General features: G+C 42.3%; 1 protein-coding gene across 1 annotated transcript in view; it reads right to left on the bottom strand.

Moving 5' to 3' along the window:
• Positions 1 to 3,904: 3,904 nt before the first annotated feature.
• CMYA5 (cardiomyopathy associated 5) overlaps positions 3,905 to 22,355 on the bottom strand; it is an 88,144-nt gene continuing 69,693 nt past the window's right edge. Inside the window, exons 10-13 of the mRNA XM_012766785.2 lie at positions 12,830 to 12,963; positions 11,092 to 11,191; positions 8,900 to 9,073; positions 3,905 to 4,439 (exon numbers count right to left, since the gene is read on the bottom strand). Coding sequence (XP_012622239.2) covers positions 4,193 to 4,439; positions 8,900 to 9,073; positions 11,092 to 11,191; positions 12,830 to 12,963 — 655 coding nt within the window. The 3' untranslated portion in view covers positions 3,905 to 4,192. The remainder of the gene's footprint in view (positions 4,440 to 8,899; positions 9,074 to 11,091; positions 11,192 to 12,829; positions 12,964 to 22,355) is intronic.

The following is a 22,355-nucleotide window of genomic DNA, read 5'->3' as shown; positions in this document are numbered from 1 at the left end:
GTATCAAAGTGCTTCACATGTGCACCAGCAGTGGTTTGAAGCCTGGAGCCCATGTGTATGGTGCAACCCAATGGTGAGAGGACCAAGAAGCCTGCACTGCAGACATCAAGAATCCCTTCCAATGCCTCTCCTGTGTGGCTGTACTGTTTCCTCTGCCAGTAATAAAGCTGTTCCATGAATATAAACTATTTGAGTCCTGTGGGTTCTCAACTGAACACTTGGGATTATTAATGGGTAATTAATGTAGTGAAGATGAGAAGGGACTTCAGATAATGTCCTGTGAGATGTGAAGGATGCCTCCAATGGGAGAGAGTTAGTGTTTGGTCCTTAGAGCAAATGTCTTTGTGAGTGGGTGTGAGGAAGTACAATACTTCAGTTCTCTTGGACTTTAAGGAAGCACCTCCGAAAAAACCAGGAACATGTTCTGGTTTGCTGCAATAGAAAAATATTTCTAACTTTGACAAAGTTTGCCAGTAACGTATGCAAACAGAAGGACTGCAGTGTTAATACTCAGTTCCTTTTCTTTTTCCCACTAACTCCTTTATTTTGACCCCATATCTCTTAGAAGCAGGCATATTGGTTTCATATATATAAAGTTTTTTTCTCCACAAATAGAATGTTATAGACTCTTTTGAACTCTCAAAGAGCCATGTGCAAATAATGCTGGGCATAAATGAATGAAGGTCACTGGTATTGAAGAATAAATCAAGGTAACCCCATGTCTTCCCTGAGTTATGGCAGCACCAACAACAAAAGAGAAGGGAGAAGAGAATGTACATGTATGTGCACACATATACATACATGTGTGCACACACATGTAATTCTCACACACTATATATATGTGGAAACATGATCTACAATAAAGAATGAAACAAAATATAATCATTTTATTCTTAACTCTGGATTTGAGCTGTACCTAAATCCATGCTCTTCCACTGGCCGGCTGTGACGGTGAACAAGTTATTTTAACTGCTTGAGATTGGTTTCCTCATCCATAAAATGGCAACAACTTTTACTGTGCAAGGTTGTAATGAGGACTAAAAGAGAGAATGCATGGGCTGTGCATGTTATTAAATGTAGGCTGGGTGCAGTGTATTCACATCTGTATTTCCGGAACTTTGGGAGGCTGAGGCAGGAGGATTGCTTGAGCCCAGGAGTTCAAGGCTGCAGTGAGCTATGATTGTACCACTGTGCTCCAGCCTGGGTGATAGAATGAGACCCTGTCTCAATTTTTTTAAAAAAGAAAGAAAGAAAAATCTAATAAACACCACTGACAGATATCCAGAGGAGCAATTTTGACCAAAATTTGATTTCCTTCCCTCCTTCTGAGGGTCTGTGTTGTGTGAAGGGAAAATGGAAATCAGAGAAGAAGGGCCAAAGAGTAAATGACTCTTGATAATGTGGGAAAACAGAATTTCGCTCTACTTATCTGCACGATAATAACCCCCACATAAGACCACGTAAGAAACCTCTTATCACTCGACAGACAGAGGCAGCGAACACATGGATCTCCTGACCCCAGAGTCCTACCTTCCACCAACCACTTGCCACGAAATCAGAGACAGGAGGGCCACTCGCTGGGGATGTAGTTGGATTTAGAGGATCTCTGGGGTCCCTTGTCATGATGTTTTATAAACTACAAAATGCTGCGCCACTTCACATGCTTCACAACCTGATGTTTACAACCCAAGAATCTGAGTTTCCCAAAGCAATCATCTCGTAAGGGCTCAGTCAGGATTCAAGCCTCATTCTTCCCTTCACGGTGGCTTTCTCCTTCCAGCACGATGGCAGACGCAGCTACCTGCCCCATCCACTTCCAACTGACAGAGGGCACCAGCAGCTGTCTTAGGAGGTTTTGACTCAGACAAGTCCTGTGACAGGTATCTGTGTTTCCCAATAACTCTCTCTAAGAGCTTTCTCAGGACCAGGGGAGCCTGTAGAGAACGTCTCCCAGGCAACCCTCAACCAATCGGGCTTGGGCAGGAGTGGGTCAGCGCCAGTCCCTGGCATGTTCCATGTGGTTTCCAGACGGGGCCCCAGAATGAGTAAGCCCCAGGTGCCCATGGCGCTAATACCTCACTCATAAAACACGTCCTTGGCCGGGCGCGGTGGCTCACGCCTGTAATCCTAGCACTCTGGGAGGCCGAGGCGGGCGGATTGCTCGAGGTTGGGAGTTCGAAACCATCCTGAGCGAGACCCCGTCTCTACTAAAAATAGAAAGAAATTAATTGACCAACTAAAAATATATATACAAAAAACTAGCCGGGCATGGTGGCACATGCCTGTAGTCCCAGCTACTTGGGAGGCTGAGGCAGGAGGATCGTTTGAGCCCAGGAGTTTGAGGTTGCTGTGAGCTAGGCTGACGCCACGGCACTCACTCTAGCCTGGGCAACAAAAGTGAGACTCTGTCTCCAAAAAAAAAAAAAAAAAAAAAAACACGTCCTTTATTGGCTTCCCCTTCCTGTTTCACCTTCCTGGCTTCCTGCAGTATTCTTCCTGGAGTCAGTTCTTGTGGACACAACAGCACTACATCTTTAAGTTGGTTCGCTTCTGGAGGAACCCAAACTGAAAGGAATTCAAACATTCATGCAGTTATACGTTTGCACCAAGTAAAAAAAAAGTAATAATAACCATAGGTGGCCGATCAGTCAGAACCTGATGACAACCTCTTTAAGGCTTGAAAAAGTGAAGATAACATCCTCCACAAAGCCACAAGTTACTTCTCCAACCTCACGAAGACTCCACCTTGTCAGCAACTGCTCTAATTGCAAAGCAGGGTGACAGCCTTCAAGGGGCTCTATTAAAGCCATTACAGATCCAGTTTGGACTTTCTAGCTGCTAAACAATAGACTTTAGAATGTACCCAAAAAGTAGGATGTTATTTCTCAATTCAAGAAAATAACTGAATGCATGTTTTAAAGAAAGTTTTAAAACAAACTGAATATGATCAAAGCGTTTACCTTATAGGAAATGAGCAATCATCTCAACATACATTTATCAACTTTGTACACATTTTAGGAAGATTTTGAAAGATCTCAATCTATTTTTTTAAATTAAGACAGCATCTCACTTTGTCATCTAAGCTGAAGCGCAATGATGTGATCATAACATGTTGCAGCCTCAAACTCTTGGGCTCAAGCACACCACCATATCCAGCTAATTTTTAAATTTTTTTTTAACATTTTAAAAACTTATTTTGTAGAAACAAGACCTTGCTATATTGTCCTGGCTGGTCCTAAACCCTGGGGCTCAAGTGATCCTCCCACCTCAGCCTCCTGAGTAGCTGGGATTACAGGCATCAATATAATATCTAAAAATGACCAACCATTTTATTTTAGTAAAAAGAGATTCTCAGCTTCTGAGAGTTGACTGTAACTATGGCTGAGAGTGTTTCGATTTTAAAATATATAGATATAAATATATGTATATATGCACGTGTGTGTAAAATTCTTGCATGAAAACCAATAGCAACACAACTCACTGAAGTATGATGGGTATTTACTCTGCAGTTTGTCCTGCTCCCAAGACGCCAGACTAGTAAATTACATGCAATAAGTTCGCATAACATGTTTGGTTTTATAGACTCTAACCATTTATTTAACAAAATGGAAAGTTCTAATATCTAACGGTTTTCTACATTTAAAATTTCAGGGAAAAGAAGCTCATGTTCTACAGTATACATTATTACAAAAGAGTTCAGTATAAATTTAGCTCAGGTAAAACACTTTCTCTAATGATTGGGATTCATCATCCTTTAGCAAAGTAAGGGGACATTTTTCTTGTGGAAAATGTCCATCTCTCTTTGTCAGAGGAGATGCCAGACCAGCACGACCTACCCTTCGCTCCAACCTGTCCATCAGAGGGGCTCTTCGACCAACAAAACAGGTGGAAGTCTATTGCTCTATTTTGATTCCCAAGTCAAGTGTAAGACCTCTTAGTTTAGGAAAGAACTCAAATGCATATAAACCAAAGAGCTGTGGTTGTTTTCATCCTCTTTACTCACACACTGCTCCGAAAGTGAAAGTTTTCTTCTGGGCTGTGCTCAGGTGCTGACTGCTGTGCACACAGCCATCATTAGTGCAAATGTGTGGGAGACTTTTTGAATAATGTATAGCACCTGGGGGAAAGAACAACAGACCCCCCCCTCCCCAAAATTTAAATTATTGCTCTTGCAAACTCTGAAAGCCAAGGATCACTTGTGCCTTGCAGAATCTGGGGGCTCTATGCCCAGGTGCAGAGTACATTTCCCAGGTTTCTCCAGGGCAAAGGCAGGGTGAACACCCTCATTAAACCTGTGCCTAATGATGAAGAGCAACTGTCCACTCTCGGCATTTATGAACAGCAGCCTCTGGTGGTTGTAGTCCAGCAGAATGCCCACTCTGGCCGGCCGCTCAGTCACCTGAACATCGCTTGTGATGCCGCTGTAGAAAAATGTGTACCTGAAATGAAATAAAATGGGGGGAAAAACACACTTTGGAAATCTTGAAGAACTCAATGAGGAAAATCCCTTGGGAAGAACCAATTTTTCAGTTAGTAACTTCAATTCACAATAATGAGTTGCAACAATGTCGTCCCAAATCCTTTAACCAGATCCCTCCTAGGTGCTAAAATGCATAGCTCATCCCAACAGATGAGCATTTTTAATAATTTTGCTCCTTCTACATTAGGAGGTAGTCCCAGAATAACCAACATATGCCTCCCTTGTGATTTTTCTCCACATTCTAATTCTTTCCCAGCTGCCCACATGTTTTAACTACCGCATTCATGGTGTGTCATTCTTTTGAATAAAACTCCTTTGAGGCTGCCATGTATTTTTAAAAGTACCACAGGCTTGCCTTCCATACAATGTATTAATTTTACAGTTAAAAAATTTATAGGTAACTTACATAAGGACCTTTATGAAGTTAAAGAAAGATTTCATTATTTTTGCCAACTTCATCCTTTGTTTCCGCTCCCCCTTCCCCAAACCAATGTTCCTTTTCGTCTTCTCGATGTTTGCCGCAGCCTCACAGCCAGGGGGGTTGCCTTCGATTCCTCTCTCCAATTCAAACAAATTCAATTCAGTAACTACTTCCCCGGCATGTCCAGCACTGGACTAGGTACTCAGGGAAGGTGAGGGACTAGAGAACACCATCCCTGCCCTCTGGGATCCCATCCTGTACGGAGCAGGCAGGAAAAATCGTGGCTGAGAATGTGTCTCAGGCGCAGACTGTTAAAGTGCTTACCAACCACACTTAACAAATGTGCTTCTGTCATGAAGGGAAAAAAGGTTCAAGGCCAGGCCAGGAGGGAGAAATTGCTGACCAGAAATGCTAAATTGCTCAGTGCAAAAAAAGTAACATGAGTTTGGGGTTTTTTTTCTCCTAGCAATCTTAGAAATGGAGCCTGGGGACCTGAAAGTAGGGGAAGGGAAGGAATGAGAGATGGAAGAGAAGGAAAGCGATGAGAGAAAGGTTTGTGGATGGGGTCAGTGGACTGGGAGCACAAAGACACCAGGGCAGTTTGCACCCTAAGAATCTGAGTCAATGACAGGTCTGGCAGGAGGGGCCAAGGACCTTTAATACCAGGGATGTTTGTTTTAAGGCCCAGAAGCTCAAGCACAGGGACTTAGGGGATGGCAACTAGGCAACTTCACTGCAGAAAGAAACTCACATGCAAGAGCAGAGGCTCATGGAGATGGGGAGCTAAGTGAGACTTAGGGGATGAGGAAGGATCTTTTTACGGCCTTGCTAAGGAGAAAGATGCCAAGACATTATGAAGTTCTGGAACCTGCAGGGCAGACAAACGTTTCAGGCAGCAACCATAGGGAGCAGCAGTGTGAGCTGGGCCCTTACAGAAGGCTTTGGGAGCAGATGGGCTTAAACTCAGGTAAAAAGAAAGGGTAGGGCTTGCATAGGTGGAAAGGAAGGAGAAAGAGATGCACACAGCAAAGACAGCAGCCACCATGATGAGGTGGCCGAATGGCCTATATGTGGCAGAGAACATCACCACCTGCCTGATGGGCTTGGACAGGACATAGGAGTGACTTTTAGGATATTACATAGATAATCAAGTCACGAGTCAGGCTCAAGACCTGCCCTGTCAAATACAGTAGCCACTAGCCACATGTGGCCACTTAAAATTAATTAAAATAAAATAAACTTTAAAATTAAAAAAAAATAAAATAAAACTTAAAATTCAGTTTTTCATTTCTACTAGCCACACTTTAGTGTTTAATAGCCACCTGTGACATCATTTGTGACATCACTTGTGACATCATTTTTCTATTTTGTAGAATGTTCTATTACAGTGCTGGTCTGGAGGGTCCTTGATGACCAAATGAGCTATTTCTTCTCCCCTGCTTGGAAGGTCCCTGGTCCCCAGACCCTGACAGCCCAGACCTGGTTAGTCCCTGAGACAATCCCCACCATGGAGGCCATGGAGGGAAAGATATTCGCTAAAGCCTTGGCTCCACCAGTTCTGCAGGACATGGAAGCTGCCCAGCTCCACTTTTGCCTCGATTTCCAACTGAGCACACTGATTTCTCCACTAACCCACGTCTGGCCTGAAACCTAGCCTATTAGCCTGGGGCCTGGCTCCCTGCCCAGCTTTTGCCTGCCTGCCCGTGGGACAGACAGTCCCTGTTCAAACAAGCACCATCCAGAAGCCTGACTCTGAACCTGTGTGACCCTGGATTGCCGTGGCCCCCTCCCCCAGGTGGGCTGAGGACCCCGCCCGCTTGAATCTCACAGCTGGCCCGGACTCAGCCCAGACCCTCCGCCGTGGCCATCACCCCTTGGGGCTCCTCACCCGGGCCTGGCCACCTGCTTTCTGGCTTCCCCTCTTCACTGCGCCCCTGAGTTCTGGTTCTGCTGGGAATGTTTGCAGATAGTTGAGCAGAAAAGGAAGGGATATGATGAGAGTTATGTTTTAGAAGTATTCTTCAGTGTGGCCATGTGGGATAGCTTGGGGTGGGGAGAGACCCGAAGTGAGCCTACAGGCAGGCGGGCTGCTGGGGAAACTGCAAGGGAGGTGAGGCAGCCTCGAACAAGGACGGCAACGAGGAGTGGACAGGAAGAGAGCCAGCTGACTTTCTTCCTGAGACAGACCGTCTCCTTCACAACGGCGACAGCTTAAAGCTCAGATTCTGTGTAAGCAGAATCAAGAGTAACACAGGCTGGTTTAAATCATTAAGCCAGAAAGAGTGAAGGACAGAAGGGGCTGCCGCAGCAGTTCGCCCAGCATCCCAGAGGCCGGGTGCTCCACGTGAAGTCCCCAAAGCAAGAAATGAACCACCTGGGACCTGACCTCCCCTCTGCTGTGACCACACAGGTTGACACACCCTTTCTCCTCACACCTATGGAGCCAAAGATCATAGAGCCAAAGACCAAAGCTGTAGGTTGACCTTGTCAACGAAATATACAATTCTATTTTCTAGAGTCTAGAAATTTCCAAAGGAAGTTAGTCCTTGTTTTGGGTTTTTAAGGATTTGAATAGGTAAGGATGTTTTCATGAAATTAATACCGAGTTTTGGCCCTAAATCTACTAACCCTAAACTCTGAGTTTGAGTGATTTCAAACTCTAGGCAGGGGCTGGGTCCTGAAGTGTTGCACAGTGCTGAATATCAATTAATCATAATCGCTCTGACTTGATGGAATGTGACTTTAAATAGTGCTTGGAGATGGTGTCCTTATGAACCATCTCAGAGAAGCAAACTGTCAAGTAGGATGCAAGCAGAAATGTGCAGCCAGAGATATGCAAATCCCAATCTGTGGGCCTTTTCTGGGAACTTGCAGGCACTGAAGGCTTCTTTTTAAAGCATTTCATTTGAATAATGCCTCACATTTGTATGACACTTTACAATTTCAAAGCTCTTCCCTGTACCTGATTTCATGTGATTGTCACAACCCCAAAAGTCCAGGTATTACTGTCCCCTGCTGAGACAGATGATGCATGGCGAGGTTGCTCAAAGGGTTAACCAATTTACGGTGAATAGCAACAGGTGGCGAAGCAAGGATGGAGCCAGGACTAAAATTAGCTTCCTGGTTCCCAGGCCAGTGCTCTTTCTATTAAACCATCCTGTGAGCATACTCAGATTATAACAAGCTTGCCTGGTCTCTCTGAGAATAACACGAGATAATGGCTTTTATACATCCACCAACCAAACAATACAAGTAATATAGACCAGAGCTTGACAAACTTCTTCTGGAAAGGGGCGGATAGTAAATATCTTAGGATTTGGAGGCCATTTGGTCTCTGTCAGCTCTGCCACTGTAGTGCAAAAGTAGCCATAGACCACACATAAACAAACAAGCATGACTGCATTCCATAAAACTATATACAAAAACAGTCAGCGGGTCACGTTTGGCCTATGGGCTGCAGTTTGCTAACCCCCAATATAGACCAACATAGGGGAGGTGTGGGGTCTCCACTTTCTCCTCACTCTGTTTATTTCTTCTCTGCCAGAGAGCCCTCTTAGCATTACCCTGTGATCTCTCTGCATCCTGGGGTGAGGTTAGAAGGAAAAAACTGGCCCTGCCCCCCTCCCTCTTCCCTATCTCTTGCTCATAAGCTGACTGGAGAGACACACAATCCTTCTCTGCTTCTCCAGAGACCACCTCTGCCCTGCAGGGCAGGGAAGCTGGCCGGCCAGGGCTCTGGGTGGGTAAACCTGCCTAATAATAGGGTTCAATATAAAAAACACTCCTACTCTTAGGTATGATCCACATTCTCTAAAGTTAGCTTTCTCAGTAATAAGAGTTTCATCTCCATATACTCGACTCTTGTTTTCTTTCTTAGTTGGCTCACTGAGGGCCTTCCCTCCTCACTAAGGGAAGGTCTGTTTATTAGGTCCCTCAGAGCCCCTAGACACCCATGCAGACATTTTGGTTAGGAGGGAAGGGGCAGGGCTCCGGCTTACCTCTGTGGCTCGGAGCAGTGCATGTACCACGAGGTGTCGCCTTGTCCCAGGGTCCCGGCCTGCACAGCTGAGCTGGAGCAGATGCCGAGGCGATAAGCTGGGCAGTCTGTGACGGTGGTTTCCCAGTAATGCTGGCCACAGGCAGGCAGCTCCTCGCCCAGCACCGAAGGGATCCTGCAGGCAAAGTTGATCAGCTCAAGCTTGGCACGAAGATCACCAGCCTTTATTTCATGAGCATCAACATTCACAAACTCACACACAGTTTAGGCAGGATTCTATCCTTGGAAACTGCCGCAGAATTCCCCAAATTCTCAACAGGCATTTGCTGTATTTCCCCTGTCACATACTACGTGCATATATTGCACATTGCATCTCTTAACCGAAGTGGGAACCAGGAAATGACTAGAATAATGGCAGCATAAAAAGAGATGGCACAGCCTCTGCTTTTAAGGAGAGACAGGAAATACAAGGGAGGCAGGTGGGGAATATAACTTGCAGAGTTTTCTTCCAGCACTTGCAAAAAAGGAATCACGAAAACCTTCTTTAACAATGAGTTCTAGTACCTACTGACATTTCTGGGCACGGCAAACAAAACACCTCTTAAATGGTAAGACACCATTTAAGGTGTCTTACCTCTTAAATGGTAAGACCCAAGAGGTGTCCCAAAACACCTCTTAAATGGTGAGGCCCAAGCAGAGCAGAGTGTGGAATTAACCAGGTATGTTTAGTGTGCTTCGTAGATGCTTGTGGTCAACAGTCTGCATGACTGTGGCCTCTTTGAGTTGTTGTAGGTGCCCCTGAGAGGTTGGTTAAAAGTTCCCTTTTTGTCTCACCTTAGCTATTTTGACAAGAGGCTCAGTAAAATGAACCAAAGTACTTTCAGCTGCTGATGGATGACCTTGTTTGCATGAATTGCTCAGTTTTACTTGGAAATGGCTGAGACAGCAAGGAAGCATTTTTAATTTAAGCAGTGTTAATATTCAGTCGGTACCCTCTTCCTCTCTTTTAAAAGATGAGAAAATGATTAATGCAAGGAAATGTATTTCACTTCCTCCTGTCTTTACCCAACAACCTCATTTCAGAGAGGTGGCTACTGACAAGCCCTCACTCTCTGGAGCAAAGCCTGGCTGCCTGACACTTATGAGCTAATTTTCTAGTTAATAATAAATAAAATTCTCTAAAATACGTTACAGTTATCATCAGTTATTATCTCTGAACTCTAACCCACCTCCAGTCTATTTCTTTTCTTTTCAATTTTTTGAGAAATCCAAAAGACAGAAAAGTTCAACCTATTTCTTAACTCTTTTTCTTTCCCCTTAAATGCACTCATTTGTATACTTTTAGCATCTACAATGCCCTGGCCCCATGCTAGACACTGGGGATTCACAGATGCGTAAGACAGAGGATTATTCATGATTGACTGGCTGACAAACAGTCCCATGAGTTTTCCGTCCTTTTACACAGATAAGACCAAAGGGTGCCAGGGCCTGGAGAAGGTACGACTGACCATTTGTAGAAGTGGTAACACCTGAGCTGGGCCACAGGCAAGTAGCGACCAGCCAGGAAAGCAGTGCAGGTCGCCACTGGCCAGCTTAGCGCACATCAGCACCATCAGCAGTGTGAGCCTCACGCGCTTTCTCCCATTTGGCCACTTTGACCCCCAAATGGCCGTGAGAGTTTGCAGGCAATTTGCAGGGCAGCCTCCCCAACCCATCCTCAGCTTCTGGCTCTTCTTTGCTTTGACGCTTCGTTTTGGGGGGAGGTGCTATGGGGACAAGATTCTGTGGCCAGAACCAGGGACACAATAAAATGTCCTTCTCCTCTATTCCTTTTCAAGAGGGTTGATACAAAATCCAGTATGCTATTGAAAGTAATAGATAAATTACTGGGCACCCCCCCCCCTTTTTTTTAATTGAACCAGAGATAATATCTTCCAACCTCCAATGTTTTAAGCAAAACCATTTGTGCTTGCCTTTCCAATAAAAATAGTGACACTTGCTCCAAGTTATGAACCATCGCGGCCACCTTCCCCTAGCAATGAACCACAGCTGAACTGCACGGACGCACACACTTATAGCCAACGCCACGCCCAGGCCTGTCCATTAAGCTAAGGACGTGCTTAGCTGATACCACACTACGGCAACCTAAGACTATGGGACATTAGTCCACTTGGGCCTTTTGCTTCTACTTACTCCGTCAGCCTTCTCCTCTCAATGAAGCTGATCACGGTCCCGTTGGAGGAAATTTGTAGGGCAGGATGAGCCGTTTCTCTCAACAAGAGAAATCTGGTTCCTATTGCAGTTAAGAAAACAGGATTATGAGATTGCCATGATGTCCAGTGCTGTCCCCAAGCCAGGCCCCACATTTCAGATCTTAGTCTCCCTCTCCCCTGACATCAAAATCCCCCCACTCAGTGTTTACAGATCCATAGCTGAAAATCTCACTCGCGATGAGGCCTTCCTGGATGCCAGGGGCTGGTTTACATGGGGCTGCTGGTATGTCCTCACAGGTGTGTCCTGTACTAGCGCTCACTCCACTATGCAAAGGGCGCTCCTTGGACCAGCAGCTTCTACATCACCTGGAAACTAGTTAGGAAGGCAGAAGCTCAGGCCCCACCCCGGACCTACCAACTCAGAATCTGTATTTTAACAATATCCTCAGGAGACCTGTGTGTGCATTAAAAGTTGGGGATGCACTGATATAGCCTAAAGGAAAGGCTTTAACAATTGGAGGTACAGGCACGATGTTGGAACTATGGAGAGAACATTTCTGGGCAGGCAGCCCTCACATCTGCTCTTCATAATCATCAGACCGGCCCTAACTGCATCACAAATGAGACAGGTGCACAAGTTTTTGCTGGTTAAGCAAATCACATATTGTGCTATCTCTGGGCCTAGGATAAGATAATAAAATGATCACTTTTCATTCCTCACTTCCTTTCACAAAAATTGAGAACAGTCAAACATTTTTTGTTTGCATCATCTGGATATTTTCCCCAAAATGTCATTGAGCAGTTCTATCACTTCCTTGAGTTATTCTTTCAATTATTCATTCAACAAACATTAATTGGCATAAACTATGTATCGAGCACCAAGAATAAACATAAGAACAAGACTGGAAACTCATTCATAGAATTCATGGTGTAATAGAATAGGAACATCCCCAACCCACCACACACACACATACACACACACACACACACACACACACACACACACACACACACGACCTACAAATCATAGCACATTGTGAGTCAAACAAGAATCATCTGGGGAAATTTCTAAAAACAGAAATGTCTGAGCCCATCTCCAGATCTTTGGGAGTGGGACCAGAACATCAGTATCTTTTAAGCACCCTGACTGATTGTTATTGGGTAGCAAAGGTCCAGAACCTTTAAAGCAGAGAAATGAAAGAAATATCGGGGTTTTTTTGTTTGTTTGTTTTTGAGACAGAGTCTCGCTTTGTTGCCCAGGCTAGAGTGAGTGCTGTGGCATCATCCTAGCTTACAGCAACCTCACACTCCTGGGCTCAACCAATCCTACTGCCTCAGCCTCCCAAGTAGCTGGGACTACAGGCATCCGCCACCATACCCGGCTAATTTTTTCTATATATATTAGTTGGCCAATTAATTTCTTTCTATTTATAGTAGAGACGGGGTCTCACTCTTGCTCAGGCTGGTTTCGAACTCCTGACCTTGAGCAATCCGCACGCCTTGGCTTCCCAGAGTGCTAGGATTACAGGCGTGAGCCACCGCGCCTGGCCTGAAAGAAATATCTTGACCTTTGACCAATCTTGGGTCCCAATGACAAAAAGTTAGCATTGACAGCAGGTTGGGGGCTTTATGAAGTTGCCCTTTAAGACATCTTCTCTGGGTGTCAGAAGGGAAGGAAATACTTGGAAATAGCTTGCTGTGTACAAAGGAAAAAGTACCTCTGGTGGAGATGAGGGCAGCTTCACTCTGTTCACTTGTCCCAAATGCATTGATGGCTCTCACGTAAAAAAAGTAATTATCATTGGGTTGGAGGTTAACTTTCAGCTGGAGTCCTTTAATTCCAGAGAAAGATCTAAATACAAAATGAAAATAATAATTTTAAATATAAGGCCATCTGCTAAATGACTCATATTTCAATTCTGTAGTGAATGAATATATGTTATTAACAACAAATAACTTATTTTATTCCCTTTTTATGACCACTGGAGGTAGCAACCCAGATTCTGCAAAATGGCCATTGTGCGCTACAATTACTTTATCAGATCATTTCTATTTTCATCAACTTTTGTCCAGTGTGTGTCTTCCAGAATGGTCTTTGGAACAGAATCAAATTATTTTTCTTTTAATTCAGAAAACAAACTGATTTTGTGGTTAATGAATCTCCAAGAACATATTATTTTCTTTATCAATTTTTAGCTGAGAGGGCACTTTTGGATTAAGATGTTTCATCAATCTATAATACATAGTACCCCAATGATCTCATTAATAGATCCAAAGTATGGAAAATTTAGGGTAATGATTTCCCACATGATCATCATGCCAAAGCTACTAAAGTTAATAGAAACTGAATATCTTTAAAGAAGACACTGTCTTTAAAGCAACTTGATCCTTGCAAGAAAAGAGAATTCTAAATGCCAAAAAAAATCCTCAAAGTTGCTGTTTCTAAATCACCTATTTAAATTAAAAGAAAAGTGCTAGTATCTAATTGGCAGTGGGCTTGCTAAGTGCACTGTAACAACCCAACCAGTTAAATGCAAATAGACTCGCTGGATTTGAAGATGGCGCTCTCTGGATTTGCCAATGAGCTGCAATAGTTTTGTGCTTCTTTTTCATTCTCTTTAATCTGCTTGATATCATGGCCTAGAGCAATGATACCAAAAAAAAAAAAAAAAGGCAAAGCATTCAAGTGCTCTTTCTGTAAGCCTCCTTTGGGAGAGGCTGTGAAGAGAATTACAAGTTAGACTCCTGGCTGATGAGAGAATTCCTAACCTCAGTGCTAGAGAACTAGATTCCTGCTCCTGGGAGTATGCAGTGCATAATGGTCAACGGAAATAATAGCACAATGGCCTTCAGGTCCATTCTCAGAAAAATAGCGGTTTCTATTTGTTTTGTTTTGCTATTAATGAATACACCACAAAAGCATTAGAATCCAAGAGTGGTCACTGTTCATCCACAGATAGATTTTTTTTTTCCACGTTATTTCTACTTTTGCTCAGTTATTTCACTTCTCAATACCTGCCTTAGAGAATAGCATGGAGAACCTGAAAAAGGAAAAAGGATAATTGACTCAGAAAACAAACTACTTTAGAACTTAAGGTAGAATAACCACCCCACCCACCTCCACCCCAGGTCTACAAGTACAGAACTCACTGGGTGTTCCTTAGAAGGAAGTGGGGAGGGGAGCAGCCTGGATCTATTTGTGTCTCTGCTGTTTAGTGCCTGTGTCTGGAAAAGGTCAGTCCGAACACCTCGGATCATACTGGTTGTTATTTCAGAACCTGTCACCTGACAAGACCCTCAGGAGAGGACTATCTTTAGATGCACTGAGAATAGATCGATGAAATTGAGCCGCACGTCCACTGACAACTAATTATGCTCCAGTTAATTAATGAAAAAACATGCCCTATGACTGAGAAGGTAATTCCTGACGACTATCTAAAATATTACGCTGGGGTAGATGTATTGCTTATCTTATCTGAATTGATGATTGAAGAAATATTTTAAATGTACATTAATTATAATTAGTGACGAAATGATTGCCTCAATAAGCACACTCAGCTTGAACTGAATTTTAGACTTCACTCACTCATTAAATACATATTTATTGATCACTATGCCCAGGCCCTATTATCCTGAAGCCTGAGGGGAAAGTGAAAAAGATTGGTGAGAAAGTTTTTGCTCTAAAGACTAGATAGAACATACTGGCTTCATTTTGTAACAATACAGTTGTTAAATACCAAAAATGCTGTTTTTTTGTTTTTTTGGTTTTTTTTTTTAGGTGTTTGCCCTCAAGATTTATGAAGTCTATCAAGGAGTAAATTCCATATATATAGACAACTGCATGCTATGTCTCATTACTTGTTTAAAGAATAAAGGTTTATGTGGTACTGAAGTCAAAATATGGAATCAGTCCTGCTTTCAGTGCACTAAACAGGTCATGCAGATTTGACAGACATGCACAACGCCCTAGGCATGAAAACAAAAGTAATACCACATGTGGTGGTGTTTTATTGTTTAAAAGTTGCCATCTTATGCTCAAGCATTGAGAACTAAATGAAAAAGATCAGAACAAATGGTTTGTTTCCATGCCTGTTTATTCTGACTCCACTTAGATGTCGCCAAAGTCTCCATGACAGCTGTCCCTGCTTTTTAGCCAAAGGAAAACTTCAAGAATTTTGGAATTTGAGATCTAAAAAATGGCACCTTTCCGGAGGTTATGATTTCTTTATTTAAAAATCAAAAACCTGTCATAATTGCAATTAAATCCACATGACTTATAACAAACATTGCATAGTTTGCAGAAAAAATCAAGTTCTCCAGAGTATCCAAAATGAAAGTAAGTGGTCCAATAACAAATGAAACCACAATAGGTTGTTGGTGCTCAGTTAAGAAGGGATTTTAGACCAGTAAATAATATGACTGCCATGACTACGATTAGAAGTCTAGAGTCAATAATAAAATTCAAAAGTTAATAGGAAATTTGAATCAAATGGTCTCACTTTGGGTCATAAGCATGGGATTTTCCCTACGAAAGCCACAGTGCAGTGGAAAGGGATGGCTTTGGGGGTGCAGCTTCTGAGATGTGAGGGCAAGAAACAGCACTAGAAATCCCGACACACTGGCAGATCAGCGGATTGCTGATGGAGCATAAACACACGTGGAGTTGGAACTTAGCACAGAGCTCTGTGCCCAGCAGGTCTTCAAAGACCTCAACCTGCTTTTTCGTTACGCTCCAATACCGTAAAGCAGAGAGAAACGACTGAGAGGCTGACTCACTTTCTCCTCAAGAGTCTGAAGGTCTGCCATGCAAATGGGAGACTGGTTGGTTTCCTTCTCTGTTGTTTCAGAGGGAAAATGAGAGGAAGGACTCAGGAGGCTGATGACTGCCCAATGTAAGGGAGGCCTTTCCAGCTTGTGCCCTTTCAGTCTTTAGCTTTTGCAAGGAGTGATTGCAAAGTTTGCCACAACTAACCACGGACAACAGGGCAAGAACCATTCTAAGTAGGAACTGAAAAGGACCTTTACAAAGTAAAAAATCAACAGAAACATAATGTTTAAGGGGAAAATACTAAGAGCATTCACATTAAGTCAAAGAGAAACATGAGGTTAAAAAAATTGGGGAGGTAGGAGGTAAAATTACTACCATTTGTAGATGATATGACTGTTTTATCTAGTAAACCCAAGAAAATCAGCTGAATGCTTACAAAATCTGAGATTTCAGTAAGATGGCTAAATATGAACCTAATAAAAAAAATCAAAAGGCTTCATACATAAATAACAACTAGATAGAAAATGAAAGACTTTTTTTTTTTTTGAGACAGGGTCTCATTCCATTTCCCAGGCTAGAGTGCAGTGGCCTCATCGTACTTCGCTACAACCTCAAACTCCTGGGCTCAAGTGATCCTCCTGCCTCAGCCTCCTGAATAGCTGGGACTACAGGTATGTGCCATCATGCCTGGCAATTTTTTTTTTTTCTAGAAAAGGAGTCTTGCTGTGTTGCCCAGGCTGGTCTTAAACTCCTGGCCACAAATGATCTCCTGCCTTGGCCTCCCAAAGTGCTGGGATTCCAGGCATGAGCCACTGTGCCCAGCTGAAAAGTCTTATTTAGAATAGTGACAAATATTTAAAAAGTATAAGATTCACATGAAGAACATTTTTTAAAATACTATTGAGAGAAAACACAAAAGACTTGAATAAAGGGAAAGGTACATCAGTTCTTGGACAGGAAAATGCAACATCACAAAAATTTCGATTCTCTCTCAATCTATAAATTTATCATGATCTCTGAAAATAACACATTGTCAGGGGTAGGCTGGTGGAGGAAGCTATTGGAGCTGATTCTAAAGATCATATGAAATACAAACTAGCAAATAGGGGAAAAAAGTCATGAAGGGGCAACCTAATCTATCAGGAATTCTAAATTATAAAGCCATAATAATAAAAACAGTGTGGTCCTGGGGCATCTATAGATGGATCAATGGAACAGTTATAATATAGGCCAGGAATAGAGCTAACCATCCAGTCTGTTGAGTATGTAATGATGGAAGCATTTCAGATCAGAAGGGAAAATGCTGGGTGTTCTTGCTGGGACAGCTGGATAGCCACACTAAAAAAAAAATAGAGTTGGATTCCCTACTTCACACTTTCTACTAAAATAAATTCCAGATGATAAAATATCTAGTTTTAAAAAATTAAATTACCATATTGGCTACTATCAAAAAACACATGGGAACACACATACTCTTGGGGGGAGGTACATTTTAAAATATGACACAAAAATTTGAAAGCTATTTTCAAAGGAGATTGATACATTCAACTATATTATCATTTAAAAATATGCATGGCAAAAAATATCAAAAAAGATTTGCAACTCATATCACACATGAGAGCTAACTTCCTTAAAAAAAAAAAAAAAAAAAAAAGGAGCCTCTACAAATCAATAAGATAAAAACACCACAATCCAACAGGGAAAAAAACTGATAAAGGAATTAAATAGTTCATAGAAAAAGAAGTACTATACATTCCTCTAAAACATATGAAAAGCTCTTTAACCTAATAATATCAGTGCACCATTAAACTACAATAAGATTCCATTTTTTACCTACTAAATTGTGGAAGATCAAGTTTTATCGCACCAAGTATAGGCAAAGGTATGAGGAACCAAGCACACTCACAGCCTGCTAGCTGGAGTGTGAGCAGCTACAACCTCTATGGAGACTCTTTGGTAATATCCATCAAAATTCACAATGAAGACACCTTTTGACCATTCTACTTCTAGGAATTTAATCTAAAAACATATTTGTGGGTGGGGGAAAGGCGATATATGTAACCTAAACATTTGTACCCCCATAATATGCTGAAATAAATAAATAAAAACATATTCGCATGTGTGAAGTGATATATGCACGGGGCTGTTTACTGCAGCATTGTTTGATAGCAAGAGAATAGAAACAACCTAAATGCGTCCCAATTGGTAAATACATTAAATTATATTCTTAAACCAGAATACAACGAAATTGTTTTCTAAAATTGAGGCAGTTCCATATGTAGTGATAGGGGATGCTCACCAAGGCATAGTTGTAAGCAAGAAAAACAAGGTGGTTGAAACATACATAGCATGCTACCATTAGCTGAAAAACTATAGATGCTTGGTATAAGCACAGAATCGATCTGAAAGGATAAATATGAATCAGGTAATGGTAATTGCTTCTGGAGAGGAGATTTGAGTAGCTAAAATATAGGTACAAAGGAGACTTAATTTCCACTGTAACCCCCTTTTGTCTTTTGAATTTGTACCATAAGTACATGTTCTCTATCCAAAATTAATTAATTAAATAACGAATTAATTAATTTCCTTTTAAGAGCTACATTACTCATTCCAGAGTTCAGGACTTGGTTGAATATGTTTGTAGACTCTCAAAAGGCACATTAGTTTGAACGCTGTAAGGTAGCTTCTCCAGGAATTTGATAATTCAGCAACTTGTGTGGGATGGAAAGAAGGAGCATGCACATGCTTAAGGTCACTTGAAGGGCTGGCAGTTACTGGAAGTGGCTGTTCTCTGCACAAGCATGTCTACCACCTGGATCTAAGCATGCTTCCTTCTCAGGGGCGGGGCACCTGTACACAAACCCCAGGGAGGAGTCCAGTGCCCTGACTCCTGGAAGCAGCCTATGGATGGTGCCGGGACTGCAGCATACAACAGATGGCTAAGTAGGAATTGTTTTTAAAAACACAGTTGGCTCTTACTGGCATCCACGTTGGCAGCACCAACATTCAACCGTCAGTCAACACCGTGTAATGTGAACTGTGAACAGAGCACGAGGCTGGGCCCCGTGGGACCAGCTAGTAAAACAGTGTTTCCCAAACCTGCCTAGGCATATTAGACCTTCCGAACTGGAATCTCGTAAGAGGACCCTTTGAATCTAAATGTTTAACAAGCACTCCAGTTAATTTTTATGATAATTTAGGCCCGGGACACACAATCACAAGATAATATGCAGTGAGAAGGGATGAGAAGGAAAAACATGAAAAAAGAAAACTACATGAGAATGTAAGCAACATTAAATACAAGAAAACTAACTAAATAGCCATGGCTGTTTGAAGCCATTTATAAAACCGTAACTAACTGTAAATATGGAACTGTTTATTTCAGATTCAAAATTATGGTTAAATCAGGAGTAAGAAGAAAGTTCTTTAGATTCTGATTTTCCTTTTTTAAAAACTTGGTAAAGGCAGGAGGAGGGACAGGGGCAATATATGTAACCTTAACATTTGTACCCCCATAATATGCTGAAATAAAAGAAAAAAATTGAATTAATAAAAAACTTTGGCAAATAAAAATTTCTGAATAGGATTTTTTTCTTTTGATAAATGAGGATCTTATGAGACTTGATGTTAACAAAATATCACTCTTAGTTCATAAGAGTGTAGAAAAATAACATGGAGGCTGAATGTTGACAACTATGGGACAGACATAGGCTCTCCTGTGGCTACAAGTTCTCATAAAATCTCCATAAACCAAAGGTTCCAGCAGAAAGCTCCTGGATTTTCATTTTCTCTCTAGTTCCCCGCAAAAGCCTGAATGATACCATTTATATTTCAGGCAGAGAATCCCAGGAGCTTAGTAACATTTATTCTCCTGGATTCTCCAAAACTTTACCACGCCATGGCCACATATGTAGACAATTGCTTGAGGTCCCCACAGAATGGCCAGTACAGAATGGTGATTTAACATTATACTTTCAGATCCCATTTTAAAAAATGGTTACATTAGGAATGTTTTTGCATCTTGTGTAAAACTGCTCTTAAAGACAATCGCTATTATCTTGTTCAAATAGCCCTTATATAAAGATCTACATGAAAAATTCATCTTAGAGCTGAATGTCAAGAAATATAATTGTCTCTCTTAGTGAAATGTTGTGCTTCCTTTTTAAAAAGGAGATGAGTTATGTAATCTCTTTCTTCCTCTTGCTCCCTCCCCATCTCTCCTGTTTTCACATTAGCTGCCAGAAAGTTCAGATTTAAATTCCATGTTCCGTTGAGGTACGGTTCTTAACCTGCACTTTCTGATACAGTCTCCTCAGCCCTGTGCTATTTGGCTCTTGTTCTTATAGGATTATTGTACTGATTCTACTGTATCTGGGTCTTTTGTTGTGCACAACTTGAATACTTTTTTGGAACTTGACATAAGTCAGATGTGAAGGAACAGGTTGGGTTTCAATTGACTGAGGTTTTACTGTACAACCAGGAGGTGGATGGGAGATTCTAAATGATCAAAGTCAAATTAGAGTCATTTGAGAAGAAAGATTTCATTTCTAAAAAGCTGAATGCCAAGAGTGTTGGGAGGTAAAATTCCTCTTCACATAACTCACTCTCCCAAAGGCTCCCTGCAGAGCGATATTACAACTGGATCAGGAAAACACTACCACATAATGGGTGGCCATTAGCTCTTAATTACTCAACAAATTTGGGGCCAATCATGTTGGTGGCCCTCCTGCCACGCTATGAAGCAAGCATGGAGCAGGAATAACTGTCTCCTTTACCCACAGGTTGTAGGTCTGATAACTTGCTGTTGACCACTAGTCAGTCATGACCTATCTATTTGAAAGCTGAGTAAGAAAGTTAGGGGGAAAAAAAGAAAGAAATGATGGGATTCCTCATTCCTGCTCAGGAACTAAGTTCATTAGGAAACTCACCCTTATTTGTCCTTATTTTACTTTACAGGTAGAACAGTGGGTGATCCCGGCTAGAACACCCACCAATGACAGGCAATTCTGTTCCTGCTCCACCAGGTGTGGCCCCAAAAGCTGGAAGCAGGAGGAACATGAGCTCACCCTCCCCTGGGAACGTGCATCCTGGAGGGTGGCCCAGGGAGGGTCTCCCTACCCCACAGCCTTGGCCAGGGCCAGGGAGCAGGAAGCTCACTCCCAGCTACTTTGTGGCGTATTGAGTCTCACAGATTTGTCATTCAATACACGGCTTCTCTCTGCACAACCCACACAGCTAATCCCTGTACTATATTTCTCTCAGTTTTCCCTCCTCCACCCACACTTCTGCTGACTTCTCTCCACACAGGAGAGACAGAACAGCTGAGGAAACAGCAGAGCGGTGGAAAATTTTTGAAAGTGTTTTGAGCCCACCCAACCTGAGGCGAGCATTCAAAGAAAAACAGGAAGAGGGTGAGTAGGAGCTCCCTCAGCCCCCACACACAAGCCGGGGATTGTCACTCCCGCCCACCCCAATCCCAACAGGGGCTGACTGCCGGGACTGAGCCTCCTCCGTGCCCACACGCAAAAATATGCAAATATGTTTTCTGTGAGGATTATGGAATGGAGGCAATCGCTCAGCTATGTCAGACACTGCGTCATGAAACTTGAGGGACAAGTAGCTTCATTTTATTCAAACATCCACCATAAGAGTTCAACCAGCACCTTTGGTCTTAAATTGGAATATCTAGAGGCTATCATACTGGGAGAATGAATGCAGGTGTGAAGATGGATGCGTTTCTGTTCTGGCAACCAAAATTAGAATCCCCAATCTAGAAGACAATCAATGCCCTGTGTGTATGTGTATGTGTGTGATTTAATATTATTCATCCTTTTCTCCCTTTTTTTAAATTTCAACTTCTCTTCCTACACCAGACCAGAGCTTTTAAGGCTGCCTGTTTGTTCAGGGGTTGGGTGTGGGAAAGAGAAGTGAATTCATTTAGTTCTTGCTCCTTCTCTCTTTTGCTACAGATTCCAGCCAGTTAGATGACTTGAAGTGGGCAAGGGCAAAAGGAGATTATCTAATCCCCTTCCTTTCTTCCTTCCTTCATTCACTCATTCACTCATTCATTAAACAGACATTTGTAGAGTATCTGCATTGATAAGCTCCCCATCCTCCCAGTTTATGCTCTAGGCTCAGTCAAACTGAGCTACCACAAGGAAATAATCTTTGATCCTGCTCACTCCCCTTCAGTGACCTCTGGATCAATTTTTGGATCTGGTTTAGTACTATAGGGTTTTTACATAGAACGCAGAACCTATGTAAGGGTTATATAACCAATGGATGAACAAGATTATAAATGCCCTTCCCTGTGAGTGATCCATGGAAAGGTTTCTAGCCCACAGATTAGATTAGTCCTATCTCCTGGTTAAGTATCCAAGCACTAAAATTAACTCATTCACCCATCCTTCTTTACTGTGTTGGCACAATTAATTTTTTCCCATTTTTGAATAAGAGATTATCCTCAAAGCTGGCCT

The sequence above is a fragment of the Microcebus murinus genome, chromosome 11 (genome assembly GCF_040939455.1).
Source record: "Microcebus murinus isolate Inina chromosome 11, M.murinus_Inina_mat1.0, whole genome shotgun sequence".
Lineage (NCBI taxonomy): Eukaryota > Metazoa > Chordata > Mammalia > Primates > Cheirogaleidae > Microcebus > Microcebus murinus.
The sequence above is the reverse complement of the archived record's forward strand: the minus strand, read 5'-3'. Positions and strand labels throughout refer to the sequence as shown.